Source organism: Tinamus guttatus, unplaced genomic scaffold (assembly GCF_059628265.1).
Source record: "Tinamus guttatus ecotype Peru unplaced genomic scaffold, ASM5962826v1 Tinamus_guttatus_pri_ptg000056l, whole genome shotgun sequence".
Classification (NCBI taxonomy): domain Eukaryota; kingdom Metazoa; phylum Chordata; class Aves; order Tinamiformes; family Tinamidae; genus Tinamus; species Tinamus guttatus.
In genome coordinates, this window is record NW_028288590.1 from 57,028 (window position 1) to 73,303 (window position 16,276).

At 61.6% G+C, this 16,276-nt stretch overlaps 1 protein-coding gene across 4 annotated transcripts in view; it reads left to right on the plus strand.

Moving 5' to 3' along the window:
• PLEC (plectin) overlaps positions 1 to 12,517 on the plus strand; it is a 52,742-nt gene extending 40,225 nt beyond the window's left edge. For all 4 annotated transcript variants that reach the window (XM_088540120.1, XM_088540119.1, XM_088540123.1 and 1 more), the window contains 3 exons: positions 144 to 242; positions 1,690 to 5,070; positions 5,880 to 12,517. In XM_088540120.1, coding sequence (XP_088396246.1) covers positions 144 to 242; positions 1,690 to 5,070; positions 5,880 to 12,215 — 9,816 coding nt within the window. In that variant the 3' untranslated portion in view covers positions 12,216 to 12,517. The remainder of the gene's footprint in view (positions 1 to 143; positions 243 to 1,689; positions 5,071 to 5,879) is intronic.
• The last annotated feature ends 3,759 nt before the right edge of the window (positions 12,518 to 16,276 follow it).

Below are 16,276 nucleotides of genomic sequence, written 5' to 3' on the forward strand. Positions count from 1 at the left end.
TCCATCCTTGGAGATGCTCCAAAGCCGCCTAGAGGAGGTGCTGGGCAGCCGTTGTGGGTGCCTTGAGCCGGGGGCTGGGCTCGGTGACATTCAGAGCCTCCTTCCAACCTGCCCGCTCTGTGATTCTGTGCTTGCGGCGACAGTACGTGGAGCTGCGGACGCGGTACAGCGAGCTGACCACGCTCACCAGCCAGTACATCAAGTTCATCACAGAGACGCTGCGGCGGCTGGAGGAGGAGGAGGTAGGGGAGCGGCGGGAGCGCAGGGTGGCATGGCTCCGCTGCATTCCTCTGCTCCACAGCGGCAGGAGCATCGTCCATGATGACTGCCAGCTCCATCACTAACCCTGGCCCATGGCCACTAACCCCGCTCTGGTCTGGGCTTCCGGGACCGAAGCTTTGGGCTTTGGGTGCAGCAAATTTTGGAGCAGAGAGGGCCAAGTGTCCCGGCGGGACGGCGCACAGAGCCAGCCCCGGGCGCTGCCGGGGAGTGGTGTTAGGAGGCACTTCCCAGATACACGTAGCGCAGTCAGCGTCCGCCTTCAGCATGCAGCTGTGCCCGGGTGCTGCGGGACCGGGCGCCTCGGTTGTTCTGTCTTGGTAACCTCTCTAACTCTTGGTTTCTGCCCCTGGAAGCCGCTTTGCCAGTGCTTTGTCTTGGGGGATGTTTGTGTTGGTGGGGATCTAATGGAGGGTAAAAAACCAGGATGACTCTGGCAGCCTGCACCAGGTACTCACTGTGCGCATGCCGCCCTCCCCATGGCACCTTCCGCCTCCCCGCGTGGCAGCCTGCGCGCCAGCACTGCTCACTGCACCCGCCGCCCGCGCCGCCCGGCCTCCCGCCCCAGCCTCACTGCACCCGCTCGTGGTGCACGAGACACCGGCGGGGGCTGCGGCCGCTTCCTCTGCTCCTTGGAGCAACGCCAGCCGCTCCGTCCGCGGCTTTGCGGCAGGAAGTCGGGGCAGAGAGCCCCGGCGCTGGCCGCGCTCCTGTGCAGCCTGACGGGGCTGCCTGGAGCTGTGCCTCGGAGCCAGCCCGGCCGGAGCCTGGGTTGCTCTCGCTTCATCAAGGCTTTCCCAGCAGGGAGAGGTCCCCTGGCACCTCCCTGCTGCCTGCTGTTTTCTGTGCTGTTGCATCTTGGTGCTCTGGCTGGGATTCTCGCGTCCCCACGGTGGTGGCTCTCTGCGCCGGTGCTCTTGCTCGGGGAAGCCTGGGGAGAGCCGGAGGAGGCTCCTTTTGCGGCAGGGCGCGTGCACGAGGCTGGGGCAGGAGCTCTCCCCAGGCTGCAGTGGGCACGTGGTGGTGCGCAAGCTGCGAGCATCCATCTCCATCGCCTGGGCATTGCTCGCGCTCCATTCCTTGTTTGTGGTACGTGGGTCATCCTGCTTCTTGCACTGCTGTCTTGGTCCCATCATCTGTCTCCCTGCACTGCGCTAAGGGAGATGTAGTAGTTGTGTGTACCCTGTCTGCCATACGTCTTCTGGAAGCTGGCGTCACCGCCTCTAGCTCGTGGGGAGACCCAGGGACCTGAAGCCATTCCATGCACATCCTCCGGCCCCTCTGCCCTGGACCGTCCCATGTCTTGGTGGCGTGTGGTTGTGGTTGGCGTTTGTGCCATGGCTCGGTCGCATTCGTTGTGATTTCTCTCTCTCCCCTCTCTGTTTTCTCTGCACTCTCTTTCCCCTCCAGAAAGCAGCCGAGAAGCTGAAGGAGGAGGAGAGGAAGCGGCTGGCGGAGGTGGAGGCCCAGCTGGAGAAGCAGAGGCAGCTGGCTGAGGCCCACGCCAAAGCCAAGGCGCAGGCGGAGGCAGAGGCACGGGAGCTGCAGCTCCGCATGCAGGAGGAGGTCACCCGGCGGGAGGTGGTGGCCGTGGATGCCGAGCAGCAGAAGCAGAACATCCAGCAGGAGCTGATGCAGCTGCGTCAGAACTCTGACCACCAGATCAAGTCCAAGGTGAAGCTCATAGAGGAGGCTGAGTATAACCGCAAGAAGGTGGAGGAAGAAATCCGCCTCATCCGCCTCCAGCTGGAGAGCACCGAGAAGCAGCGGGCCAGTGCCGAGACAGAGCTGCAGGAGCTGCGGGCGCGTGCGGAGGATGCTGAGCGCCAGAAGAAGCAGGCGCAGGAGGAGGCTGAGCGCCTGCGGCGGCAGGTCAAGGATGAGAGCCAGAAGAAGCGCGAGGCGGAAGAAGAGCTGAAGCGCAAGGTGCAGGCCGAGAAGGATGCGGCCCGAGAGAAGCAGAAGGCCATGGCGGACCTGGAGAAGTTCAGGCTGCAGGCGGAGGAGGCTGAGCGGCGGATGCGGCAGGCCGAGCTGGAGAAGGAGCGGCAGATCCAGGTGGCGCAGGAGGTGGCCCAACGCAGCGCCGAGGCCGAGCTGCAGAGCAAGCGGCTCTCCTTCGCTGAGAAGACGGCCCAGCTGGAGCTGTCCCTGCAGCAGGAGCACATCACGGTGGCCCACCTGCAGGAGGAGGCTGAGCGGCTGAAGAAGCAGCAGCAGGAGGCTGAGCAGTTGCGCGAGGAGGCCGAGAAGGAGTTGGAGCGGTGGCGGCAGAAGGCCAATGAGGCGCTGCGGCTGCGGCTGCAGGCCGAGGAGGTGGCCCACAAGAAAACACTGGCCCAGGAGGAGGCCGAGAAGCAGAAGGAGGATGCGGAGCGGGAGGCCCGCAAGCGCGCCAAGGCTGAGGAGTCCGCCCTGCGGCAGAAGGAGCTGGCGGAGGAGGAGCTAGAGAAGCAGCGGCACGTGGCAGAGGGCACGGCCCAGCAAAAGTTTGCGGCAGAGCAGGAGCTTATCCGCCTGAAGGCGGAGATGGAGAATGGGGAGCAGCAACGCCTGCTCCTCGAGGAGGAGCTCTTCCGTCTGAAGAACGAGGTGAGCGAGGCCATCCAGAAGAGGAAGGAGGTGGAGGAGGAACTGGCCAAGCTGCGGGCCGAGATGGAGGTCCTGCTGGAGAGCAAGGCCAAGACGGAGGAGGAATCGCGCTCCACCAGCGAGAAGTCCAAGCAGCGCCTGGAGGCCGAGGCCAGCAAGCTGCGGGAGCTGGCCGAGGAGGCTGCCCGGCTGCGGGCCCTCTCGGAGGAGGCCAAGAGGCAGCGGCAGCTGGCGGAGGAGGAGGCCAGCCGGCAGCGGGCGGAGGCTGAGCGCATCCTCAAGGAGAAGCTGGCGGCCATCAACGAGGCATCGCGCCTGAAGGCGGAGGCTGAGATTGCCCTGAAGGAGAAGGAGGCGGAGAACGAGCGGCTGCGGCGGCTGGCAGAGGACGAGGCCTACCAGCGCAAGCTGCTGGAGGAGCAGGCTGCCCAGCACAAGCAGGACATCGAGGAGAAGATCGCCCTGCTGAAGCGCTCCTCAGAGAGTGAACTGGAGCGGCAGAAGGGCATCGTGGACGACACACTGAAGCAGCGGCGCCTCATCGAGGAGGAGATCCGCACGCTGAAGCTGAGCTTCGAGAAGGCATCAGCGGGCAAGGCCGATCTGGAGCAGGAGTTGGGCCGCATCCGCGGTGAGGCGGAGGAGGTGCAGCGCCTACGGGAGCAGGCGGAGCGGGAGGCCGAGCGGCAGCGGGCCTTGGCACTGGAGGAGGAGGGCCGCCGACGGGAGGCCGAGGAGAAGGTGCGGAACATCGTGGCGGCTGAGCAGGAGGCGGCACGGCAGCGGCGCCAGGCCCTGGAGGAGGTGGAGCGCCTGAAGGCCACGGTGGAGGAGGCCAAGCGGCAGAAGGAGCTGGCAGAGAAGGAGTCGGAGCGGCAGATCCAGCTGGCGCAGGAGGCGGCACAGAAGCGCATCGCAGCGGAGGAGAAGGCCCATCTGGCCGCCGTGCAGCAGAAGGAGCAGGAGCTGCTGCAGACACGGCGGCAGGAGCAGAGCATGCTCGACCGGCTGCGTGAGGAGGCTGAGAGGGCCAAGCGGGCCGCTGAGGAGGCCGAGTTCGCCCGCAGCAAGGCTGAGCAGGATGCCAGCCTCTCCCGGCAGCGCGTGGAGGAGGCCGAGCGGCTGAAGCAGCGGGCGGAGGAGGAGGCGCAGGCCAAGGCGCAGGCCCAGGAGGATGCTGAGAAGCTGCGCAAGGAGGCCGAGCTGGAGGCGGCGAAGCGGGCGCAGGCAGAGCAGGCAGCCCTGCGGCAGAAGCAGCTGGCCGACGCGGAGATGGAGAAGCACAAGAAGTTCGCGGAGCAGACGCTGCGGCAGAAGGCGCAGGTGGAGCAGGAGCTGACCAAGGTGAAGCTGCAGCTGGAGGAGACGGACCACCAGAAGGGCATCCTGGACGAGGAACTGCAGCGGCTGAAGGAGGAGGTGACGGATGCCATTCGGCAGAAGGCCCAGGTGGAGGAGGAGCTCTTCAAGGTGCGGGTGCAGATGGAGGAGCTGGCAAAGCTGAAGAGCCGCATTGAGGAAGAGAACAAAGCGCTGATCCTCAAGGACAAGGACAACACACAGAAGTTCCTGGCAGAGGAGGCTGAGAAGATGAAGCAGGTGGCAGAGGAGGCTGCACGGCTCAGCGTAGAGGCCCAGGAGGCTGCCCGTATGCGGAAGCTGGCTGAAGATGACCTGGCGCAGCAGCGGGCCCTGGCAGAGAAGATGCTGAAGGAGAAGATGCAAGCAGTGCAAGAGGCCACGCGACTGAAGGCTGAGGCGGAGGTGCTACAGAAGCAGAAGGACCTAGCACAAGAGCACGCCAAACGGCTGCAGGAGGACAAGGAGCAGATGCAGCAGCGCCTGGCCGAGGAGACTGAGGGCTTCCAGAAAACCCTGGAGGCTGAGCGCCGGCGGCAGCTGGAGATCACTGCTGAGGCCGAGCGACTCAAGCTGCATGTGGCGGAGATGAGCATGGCCCAAGCCAAGGCTGAGGAGGAGGCCAAGCGGTTCAAGAAGCAGGCAGAGGAGATCAGCGGGAGGCTGCACGAGACTGAGCTGGCCACGCAGGAGAAGATGACACTGGTGCACACCCTGGAGATACAGCGACAGCAGAGTGACCAGGATGCGGAGAAGCTGCGGAGGGCCATTGCTGACTTAGAGCAGGAGAAGGAGAAGCTGAAGCAGGAGGCGGCCTTGCTGCAGCAGAAGGCAGAGGAGGTACTGGGTTGCAGGTCCCTGTTAGTGGTGATGGTGCTCGGGGAGACTGTTCCTCTCCCCAGCGGCGTGGGCAGCGGGGCGGCTCGCACAAGGCCGGTCAGGGTCCAGCAACCACGCTGGGCTTTCACTGATGACATCGCTGCAGTGCAGGACACGCTCCCTGAGCGTGTGCACTGGAGGCGAGTGCTGCGTCTTGCGGGTGTGAGCAAGCAGTGGGCTGCTGGCACCATCCAGGAGATGGAGGCACCATGGAGGCTCCTGCCCCAGGGTCAGGCCTCTCTCGGTGGTCACAGTGAGCGACTGCTTGTGCCGCAGGAGGCCATGGACGTGCGCAGAGCCAGTGTCTGGGTACAGCGAAGAAAACCCAGCAGGGAGGTCCTGGACCTCTCACCCTGACCCCTCTCCTGCTGCCTCCAGCTGCTCCTGCTCTGGAGAGGCAGTCCCCACCATATGTGCCAGCTTTTTGGCCATGTGGGATGTTCTACCTTTTTTTCTCCACAAACAAGAGCCCTCCCCAGCTCCCAGTTTCAGTAGCTGGGCAAGGAGTCCCTCACACCAACAGAAGAGCTTGTGTCGTTGCTCGTTTTCCCGCTTTGTTGTTTGCCAGAGCTCCCTAACCCCACCTCTACCCCATTAACTTTTGACTACCTAGTAGAGTGGTTGGGCAACTCATCCCACTAATGCACAACCCAATACCAGCCCAGTAAACCGCAGTGCTTCTCCTCCCACTCCTGCCCAGTTCCCACTGCCCGCTGCCATCCATGGCAGAGGGTGCTGCCTGACCAACATTCTCCTCTTTTCCACCCCAGATGCAGGTGGCCCAGCAGGTGCAGCTCCGCCAGGAGACACAGATTCTTCAGCAGACCTTCCTGACGGAGAAGGATGCCCTGCTCCAGAAGGAGAAGTTCATTGAGGAGGAGAAAACCAAGCTGGAGAAGCTCTTCCAGGATGAGGTGAATAAAGCCAAGAATCTGAAGGCAGAACAAGAGCGGCAGCAGCAGGAGATGGAGCAGGAAAAGCAGCAGCTGAAAGCCATGCTGGACGAAGCCAAAAAGCATCAGAAAGAAGCAGAGGAAAATGTGCGGCACAAGCAGGAGGAGCTGCAGCAGCTGGAGAGACAGCGGCAGCAGCAGGAAAAACTCCTTGAAGAGGAGAACAAGAAGCTCAGGGAGAGGCTTGAGCAGATGCAGGAAGAGCACAAAGCTGCCCTGGCCCAGACACGAGAGATTATGATCCAGACAGATGACCTACCTGAGGAGGTTGTGGTTACGACAACACAGCTGATGGACATCAAAGCCATGCCCAACGGCAGAGACGTGGTGGATGGCATAGCGCAGAACGGCGAGCCAGAGTTTGCCTTTGATGGCATCCGCCAGAAGGTGTCTGCAGAGAAGCTGGCTGAAGCTGGCATTTTGACCAAAGAAAGCTTAGACAAGTTGGCAAAAGGTGTTGTGAGTGTTGACGAGCTCTCGCAGAGGGAAGACGTCAAGAAGTATCTGCAGGGCAAGAGCAGCATTGCTGGTTTGTTAATCAAACCCACCAATCAAAAGATGAGCATTTATGAAGCCATGAAGAAAAAGCTGCTCACCCCGGGCACTGCGCTGGTCCTCCTGGAAGCGCAGGCTGCCTCTGGCTTCATAATTGATCCTGTGCGAAACGTGAGACTGTCAGTGAATGAAGCAGTGAGAGAAGGAGTGATTGGGCCAGAACTGCACAATAAAATGCTGTCCGCTGAACGGGCAGTAACTGGCTACAAAGATCCTTACACGGGAGACAAGATCTCCCTCTTCCAGGCCATGTCAAAGGAGCTCATTGTCAGGGATCACGGCATCCGTCTGCTCGAGGCCCAGATTGCCACCGGTGGTATCATTGACCCTGTCAACAGCCACCGCCTCCCTGTTGAAGCTGCCTACAAGCGAGGCTACTTCAACGAGGAGATGAACGAAGTCCTTTCTGACCCTACAGATGACACCAAGGGCTTCTTTGACCCTAACACGCAGGAGAACCTCACCTACCTGCAGCTCATGGAGCGATGTGTGACCGACCCGGACACGGGGCTGTGCCTCCTTCCACTCACTGACCAGGCAGCCAAAGCAAGGGAGCTGCTCTACACTGACAAAGAAGCCAAGGATGTCTTTAAGAAGGCTACAGTGATGGCACCATTTGGCAAGTTCCAAGGGAAGACAGTGACCATCTGGGAGATCATCAACTCTGAATACTTCACTGAGGACCAAAGGCGGGACCTGATCCAGCAATACAGGACTGGCAAGATCACAGTGGAGAAGATCATTAAGATTATCATCACGGTTGTTGAAGAAAGTGAGAAAAAGAACCAGATGTTATTCGAGGGGCTCCGGGCCCCCGTGCCTGCTGCTGAGCTGCTGGAAAGCAAAATCATCAACAAGGACCTCTACAACCAGCTGCACCAGGGCAAGAAGTCCGTTCAGGATGTGGCAGAGATGGAGTCTGTGAGGCAGTACCTGAAGGGAACGGATGCCATTGCTGGCATCCTAGTGGAGTCAACTGGCCAGAAGTTCACCTTCTACGAGGCCTTGAAGAGAAACCTGCTGAAGCCAGAGCTTGTCCTGCCCTTGCTGGAGGCACAGGCTGCCACAGGCTATATCATCGACCCTGTGAAGAACAAGCTATATTCTGTTGATGAGGCAGTGAAGGCTGAGACCGTGGGGCCAGAGTTTCATGAGAAGCTGCTGTCTGCAGAGAAGGCCGTGACTGGCTACAAGGATCCCTACACTGGCCAGACGGTTTCCCTCTTCCAAGCCCTCAAGAAGGGCCTCATCCCCACCGACACCGGGGTGCGTCTGCTGGATGTCCAGCTTGCCACAGGTGGCATCATTGATCCTGTGAACAGCCACCGGCTCCCGCTTGAGGCTGCCTACAAGCGGGGCTACCTTGACCCGGAGATGAACTCAGCTCTGTCCCAGTTCCTAGAGGAGGCCAAGGTTTTCTATTGTCCCAACACTCAGGAGAACCTCACCTATGCCCAGCTGCAGAAGAACTGCCACCGTGACAAGCAGACTGGCCTCTACCTGCTGCCCCTCTCGGACAAAGCCATCCAATCCCAGCAGGAGGAGATCTATACAGACAGCCAGGCGAAGGAGTGCTTTGAGAAGGCGACTGTAGAGGTCCCATCAGGCAGCCTGAAGGGCCAGACAATGACCATATGGGAGCTGATCCACTCAGAGTACTTCACAGAGGAACACAGGCGGGAGCTCCTGCGACAGTACAAGACTGGCAAGGTGACCATTGAGAAGATAATCAAGATCATGATTACCATCATCGAGGAGACAGAGACCAAGAAGCAGGAGAAGCTGACGTTCAGTGGACTCCGGGCCCCTGTGTCTGCCAGCGAGCTGGTGGAATCCTGTATCATCAGCAAAGCCCAGTACGAGCAGCTGAAGGAAGGCAAGAAATCAGTGAAGGACCTCTCAGAGACAGATTCAGTTAAGAGATACCTGCAGGGAAGTGACTGCATTGCAGGCATCTATGTGGAGGCAACCAGAGAGAAACTAAACATCTATGAGGCCATGAAGAGGAACCTGCTGAGGCCCAGCACTGCTGTGGTTCTCCTGGAGGCCCAGGCTGCAACTGGGTTCCTGATTGATCCTGTGAAGAACCGGAGGCTGTATGTCAACGAGGCGGTTAAGGCCGGCATTGTTGGGCCTGAGCTGCATGAGAAGCTGCTGTCTGCCGAGAAGGCGGTCACCGGGTACAAGGACCCCTACTCGGGAAACACCATCTCCCTCTTCGAGGCTATGAAGAAAGGACTCATCGTCAAGGAGCACGGCATCCGCCTGCTCGAGGCCCAGATTGCCACAGGTGGCATCATCGACCCCGTGCACAGTCACCGTGTCCCCGTGGAGGTGGCCTACAAGCGAGGCTACTTTGATGAGGAAATGAACCGCATCCTCTCTGACCCCACAGATGACACCAAGGGCTTCTTCGACCCCAACACCCATGAGAACCTCACCTACCTGCAGCTGAAGGAGAAGTGCATTGAGGACCCTGAGACAGGCCTGTACTTGCTGCCCCTGCGGGCGCCAGAGAAGCCTACAGTGGTGGAGACCACTCAGGTGTACACAGAGGCAGAGACGCGGAAGGTGTTTGAGGAGACGCAGGTGGACATCCCCGTCGGCAGCCGGGCAGGCTCCTCCATGTCACTGTGGGAGATCATGAACTCAGACTTGCTGCCTGAGGAGCAGAGAAAGCACCTCATGGAGGAGTTCCAGTCAGGCCGTGTGTCCAAGGAGCGCATGATCATCATTATCATTGAGATCATTGAGAAGACTGAGATAATCCGGCAGCAGAACCTCACTTCCTACGACTATGTCCGGCGCCGCATCACGGCTGAAGACCTCTACGAGGCCACAATCATCTCCTTGGACATCTATAACCTGCTCAAGCAGGGCTCCAAGACCATCCGGGAGCTGCTGGACATAGAGACCGTCTGGAAACACCTCTATGGGTCAGGCTGCGTGGCTGGCATCTACATCCCCTCCTCCAAGCAGAAGCTCAGTATCTACCAGGCACTGAAGAAGGGGCTGGTCAACTCTGAGGTGGCCCGCTGCCTCTTGGAAGCCCAGGCTGCAACGGGTTTCATAATTGACCCTATAAAGAACGAGAGGCTGACAGTCGACGAAGCAGTCAGGAAAGGTGTAGTTGGGCCAGAAATCCATGATCGGCTCCTGTCTGCAGAGAGGGCTGTGACTGGTTACAGAGATCCATACAGTGAGCAGAAGATTTCCCTCTTCCAGGCCATGAAGAAGGACCTTATTCCCAGTGAAGAGGCCCTGAAGCTTCTGGATGCTCAGATAGCCACTGGTGGTGTCATTGACCCACACCTTGGCTTCCACCTTCCCCTGGAGATGGCCTACCAGCGGGGCTTCATCAACAAGGACACATATGACATGCTCTCCGAGCCCAGCGAGGTGCGGAGTTACGTGGACCCCTCCACGGACGAGAAGCTCAGCTATACGCAGCTCCTGAAGCGGTGCCGCAAGGACGAGAGCAGCGGGCTGCTGCTGCTGCCCCTCTGCGACACAAGGAAGCTCACCTTTCGTGGGCTGCGGAAGCAGATCACTGTGGAGGAGTTGGTCCGCTCGCAGGTAATGGATGAGGCCACAGCTCAGCGCCTCCAGGAGGGCCTCACCTCTGTGGAGGAGGTCTCCAAAAACCTGAAGAAGTTCCTGGAAGGCACCAGCTGCATTGCCGGTGTCTTTGTGGACTCCACAAAGGAGCGACTGTCCGTATATCAGGCCATGAAGAAGGGTATCATCAGGCCAGGCACTGCATTTGAACTCCTGGAGGCACAGGCAGCCACAGGGTATGTGATTGACCCTATCAAAGGCCTCAAGCTGAACGTGGAGGAGGCCGTGCGGATGGGCATTGTGGGCCCTGAGTTCAAGGACAAGCTGCTCTCTGCTGAGAGGGCAGTTACTGGCTACCGTGATCCCTACACTGGAAAGCTCATCTCCCTCTTCCAGGCCATGAAGAAGGGGCTGATCCTGAAAGACCATGGGATCCGCTTGCTAGAGGCCCAGATCGCAACGGGAGGCATCATCGATCCTGAGGAAAGCCACCGGCTGCCTGTGGAGATGGCCTACAAGAGGGGCCTCTTTGATGAGGAGATGAATGAGATCCTGCTGGATCCCAGTGACGACACCAAGGGCTTCTTTGACCCCAACACCGAGGAGAACCTGACCTACCTGCAGCTCATGGAGCGGTGCATCACTGACCCAGAAACTGGCCTCTGCCTCCTACCCCTGAAGGAGAAGAAGCGGGAGAGGAAGACTTCCTCCAAGTCCTCTGTCCGCAAGCGCAGGGTGGTGATCGTCGACCCAGAAACTGGCAAGGAGATGTCTGTATATGAAGCCTACCGCAAGGGTCTCATCGATCACCAGACCTACCTGGAGCTGTCGGAGCAGGAATGCGAGTGGGAGGAGATCACCACCTCTTCCTCTGATGGCGTGGTCAAGTCCATGATCATCGACAGGCGCTCAGGCCGTCAGTACGACATTGATGATGCCATTGGCAAGGGCCTGATTGACCAGTCGGCTCTGGACCAGTACCGCTCGGGCACGCTTTCCATCACCGAATTCGCAGACATGCTCTCCGGCAACATGAGCGGCTTCCGGTCGCGCTCGTCCTCTGTGGGGTCATCCTCCTCCTACACGGTCAGCCCAGCACCCACGCGAACGCAGATATCGATGTGGAGCGACCCAACGGAGGAGACCGGGCCGGTCGCTGGCATCCTGGACACCGACACACTGGAGAAGGTGTCCATCACGGAGGCCATGCGCCGCAACCTCGTAGACAACATCACGGGGCAGAGGCTGCTGGAGGCCCAGGCCTGCACCGGGGGCATCATTGACCCCATCACTGGGGATAAATGCTCTGTGGCAGATGCAGTGAACAAGGGTCTAGTGGACAAGATCATGGTGGACCGCATCAACCTCGCCCAGAAGGCCTTCTATGGCTTTGAGGACCCACGAACCAAGACGAAGATGTCAGCGGCCCAGGCTCTGAAGAAGGGCTGGCTCTACTACGAGGCTGGGCAGCGCTTCCTGGAGGTGCAGTACCTGACGGGAGGGCTGATCGAGCCTGACGTCGAGGGCCGCGTCTCCTTGGATGAGGCGCTGCAGAAGGGCACCATTGACACACGCACAGCCCAGAAGCTGCGGGACGTCAACACCTACTCCAAGTATCTCACCTGCCCCAAAACAAAGCTCAAGATTTCCTACAAGGATGCAATGGACCGCAGCATGATCGAGGACGGCACCGGCCTGCGGCTGCTGGAGGCCTCCTCCCAGTCCAGCAAAGGCTACTACAGCCCCTACAACGTCAGCAGCGCCGGCTCCACCTCCGGCTCGCGGTCGGGCTCCCGGACGGGCTCCAGGGCGGGCTCGAGGCGTGGGAGCTTCGATGCCACCGGCTCCGGCTTCTCCATGACCTTCTCGTCCTCCTCCTACTCATCCTCCAGCTTTGGGCGCAGATACGCGCCGGGCGCCCCGTGCGCCGTGGATGCAGCAGCCCTCGCGCTCGCGCTGTCGCAGCTGGGCAGGGGCTGCGCGTGGGAGGCTGGCGGGGAGCGCTCCGGACTGCGGGCGCCGCCGCTCTGCGTGGCCTAGAGCCCCGGCTGCCCCGTCCCGCGCACCGAGGACCCTGCCCGCCCCTCCTGCTCTGCATGCAGTAAAGCTGCTGGCTACTCACTCTGTTATTTTTTTTAATTTTTTTCTTCCAAAGCAGTGCCTAAAGTTTAACCAAAAAAGACTAGACTAATATATTAATATATGCGATTGTTCTGACAGTATTTGTATATGAAGAGCTGAGAGAAAACACACACTACCCGCGGCGCCCGGAGCTCGCGGCTGAGCGGAGCCTCCCGTGGGCGCCGCCGCCCCCACAACAGTTCCACGTTTTTTCGCCCAAACCACTCAGTGACTCTTTTTGTAACGAACGCCGCCGGCTTGCCCCCGCATCCCGCGCCTGCAGGAGGAGAGGGCGCCGCGCCGCAGCGCGCCGTCCCGCGCCCCGGCTCTGCCCCGGACGTCCCTGCGGAGCCGGTGCCCACTGTAAGTGCGCGTGGGCGCTGCCCCTGCTTGTGCAGAGCCCGCTGCTGCCGCGGGAGGGACCCGCCTGCCGCCGCGCCGCGGCTTCGCCTCCGACGGTGCCGCCGCCGCCGCCAGCCCGCTGCCCGCTCCCTCCCTCCCTCCGGCGCGTCCCGCTGCGCTTGGCCCCCCGCCCGCCGCTCTCTGCGGGGCTCTGTCCGTCTGTCCGTCGCTGCGTGTATCTGGGAAGTGCTCGTGCTAGGTAGAGCTCCTAGGCGGGGTGAGCGTAGGGGCCGGACGGGCGCTCCTCGCGCCTGTGACACTGCTCCGCTGCCCAGACCAGCCCGGCCATGCGCGACTGCGCACCACGTAGCGTGCACCCCACGCCTGCACCATGCACTGTGCATCACATGCCATGCACTGTGCACCCCACACCATGCACCATGCACTGTGCACCACGTACCATGCACCACACACCCTGCACCATGCACTGTGCATCACATGCCATGCACTGTGCGCCACGTACCATGCACCCCGCACCATGCAGCCTGCACCATACACTGTGCGCCCCACACCCTGCACCATGCACCGCGCACTGTGCAGCACGTACCGTGCACCCTGCACCATGCAGCACACTTGCACACATGCACTGTGCACCCTGCACCGCGCACCATGCACCACGCTCCATGCACCACACCCGGTGCTGGTTCCCCTTGCACCGCTCCTTGCAGACACAGAGGTGGGGACAGATCGCGGCACCCTGCAGCACCTGGAGGTGATCACACGTTCTCTGAATCCAGACTCTCCTTCCTCGTGGTCATTCTCCTCCTCCTCTGGGCTTTCCTGTCCGCTTCCTCCCCCGCAGTAACGTCCCCTCTCTCTGTCAGACATCTTCTTGCAGCCCTGCCGCAGACGTCCCCTCGCCCCTGGGCGAGCTCCTTAGCTGGGTCTCCGGCGTCAGCAAGTCCTGGAGCAGTGCGAGGGGAGCCCTGGAGGCGGCAGCGCCTCGCCCGCGCTCGGCCACGCAGGTAACACTGTCCTTCCTCGAGTCTCTTCCCTTGGAGAGCTGGCGTTGCGCGGGGCCAGCCCCGGGATTCCTGCCGGGATTGTCCACGGGCAGCGGGATGTCCCCGGGGTGGAGGACGGGAGCAAGGCGGGTTGTTGATGGCGCTGCCCCGCAGCTTCACCGCATGCCCCAGCCCTCCTGTCTCATGCCATCTTTGTTTTCTTTTGTTCGCTTTGTTTTAGTGTTGCTGGATGTCCATTCCAAGCCGCCGGCGCAGGGGCACGCGCCGCGGCGCTGCAGGACGCTGGGACACGCGCCCCCTCGCCTTGCAGGGGCCGCAGGGGCCCGAGCGCGCGCGGCGCTCGCCCAGGCGCAGCCCCTCTCCTCCTCCCTCCCGCGCTCATCTGCCACATGTAAACGGAGTCACGTTATCCCTCCGCATCTGTCTCTGTTACTCTCATTATCCAATTTTGCTTTTGCATGACGTACGGGCATGGGTGCCAGGCCTGGCCACCGCTCCGCCGGGCCCCGTGCCCCCTCCCCACTCGTTCCCCTTCGGGCAGCAGGGGCTGATCCACGATCCCCGCACATCTCTTCCCAGGGGCAAAACACTAAAAGCCGACTGTACATACCAAGCAGTGTTTGTAAAACGAGCAGTATGGGCCCGCGGCGCCGCGAGCGCCGCCAGTAAAGGAGATGGTCTGAAAGCAGCCGCTCACTCGCCTCCTCTGTTCGCCCCAGCCAGGGGCTGAGCCGTCCCGTGCCCAGTGGGATGCAGCCGGCACTGGTTGGGATACCGCTGACACTGGTTGGGTTGCAGCTGGCTCTGGTTGGGATGCAGCCAGTGCCCCTTGGGATGCATCTGGCACCAGTTGGGATGCAGCTGGCTCCATCTGGGATGCAGCCGGCACCAGGAGGGATGACTTGGTGTGCAGTTGGCACCAGGGTGCAGTTGGCACCAGGTAGGATGCAGCCAGGCTGCAAGGAGCGGGCGCCTGCGGGACAGAGGAACAAAGTGCGTTTTTCCTAGCAAAGTAGTGCCTGTCGAGGTGGCCGGGAGAGCTGAGCTTAGTGCCAGGGACGGTGGTGGCAGGGAGGGGACAGGCAGGCAGGGGCAGCGCGTGGCCGCAGGCCTGTTGGGAGCAGTGAGGGCCGGGTGAGTCCTTGGCATGACGCATGGCGTGCGCTGGAGCGGGACGGGCGCTGCACGAGTGCTGCAGCGCGGGCAGCTTGGCAGGAGCCGCGCGGGGCTGCCCCCAGGCAGGGCCCGGAGCTGCTCCCGCCCCGGCCCCTCACAGAACCACGGCGGGGTGAGGGACAGGGGCCTCCGGGGACCCCCGCTCCAGCCCCGCTCCAGCAGGACCCCAGGGCACAGGGACGTCACCCCCTCCAGGCAGCTGCTCCCGGGCACCGTCACCCTCCCCGCAGGGACCTTTGTCCTCGTGCTCATGGGACAAAGTGCCTGTTCTGGCTTGTGCCGCTGCCTGTCCCGTCAGTCAGGCAAGAGCTGGGCCGGTCCCCTGGCCACCAGCCCTGCAGGTCCCCGCACGGAGGTCCCCAGGGCTCCTCCTGCAGGCGGGACAGCCCCGCTCCCGCAGCCTCTGCTCCCGCAGGGATGCTCCCAGCCCAGTGCCATCTCCACAGCCCCCCCCGGGGCTCTCTCCAGTAGCTCCATGTCCCTCTTGTCCTGGGGGCCCAGCACTGGAGCCAACTTCCAGACGTGGCCTCCCCAGCCCTGAGCACAGGGACAGGATCCCCTCCTCGCCCTGCTCCAACGCTCTGCCTGATGCCCCAGGAGACCATGGGCCATGGCCACCAGAGCCGAGTGCTGCTCACGGTCACTCTGTCACCCCCGGGGCGCCAGATCCTTCTCTGCAGAGCTGCTCCCCAGCGGCTCCCCCAGCCTGTCCTGGTGCCGGGGGCTGTTCCTCCTCCCTGGGGACAGGGCCCTGTGTTCACCTTGCTCCAGCTCCATGAGGTTCCTCTCCACCCCCCTCTCCAGCCTGTCCCGGGCCCATGGATGGCAGCAGAGCCCCGGGTGGATCAGCCTCTCCTCCCAGGCTGGGACTTCTAGGACACGTGCTGAGGGTGCACCCTGTCACAGAATCCCAGAATGGCTGAGGTTGGAAGGGACCTCTAGAGACCATCTAGTCCAACCCCCTGCTCCAGCAGGGGCACCCAGAGCATGGGGCACAGGGTGGCATCCAGGTGGGTTTGAAGATCTCCAGAGAAGGAGACTCCACAGCCTCTCTGGGCAGCCTGTGCCAGGGCTCTGGCACCCTCACAGGAAAGAAGTTCTTCCTCACATGGAGATGGAACTGCCTGGGTTTCAGCTTGTACCCATTACCCCTTGTCCTGTCACTGGACACCACCAAGAAGAGCCTGGCCCCATCCTCCCTACACTCTCCCCTCAGGTACTTGTACATGTTGATCAGATCCCCTCTCAGTCTTCTCCAGCTCACTTAGTCTCTCCTCACACAATAGATGCGCCAATCCCCTCATCATCTTCTTTGCTCTATGCTGGACCCTCCCTAGAAGCTCCACATCCTTCTTGTGCTGGAGGGGATGCCCTTGGACCGCTCATCCAGGTCCCTGAGGAAGCAGCTGGACAGGACCGGGCCCAGCACTGACTGCA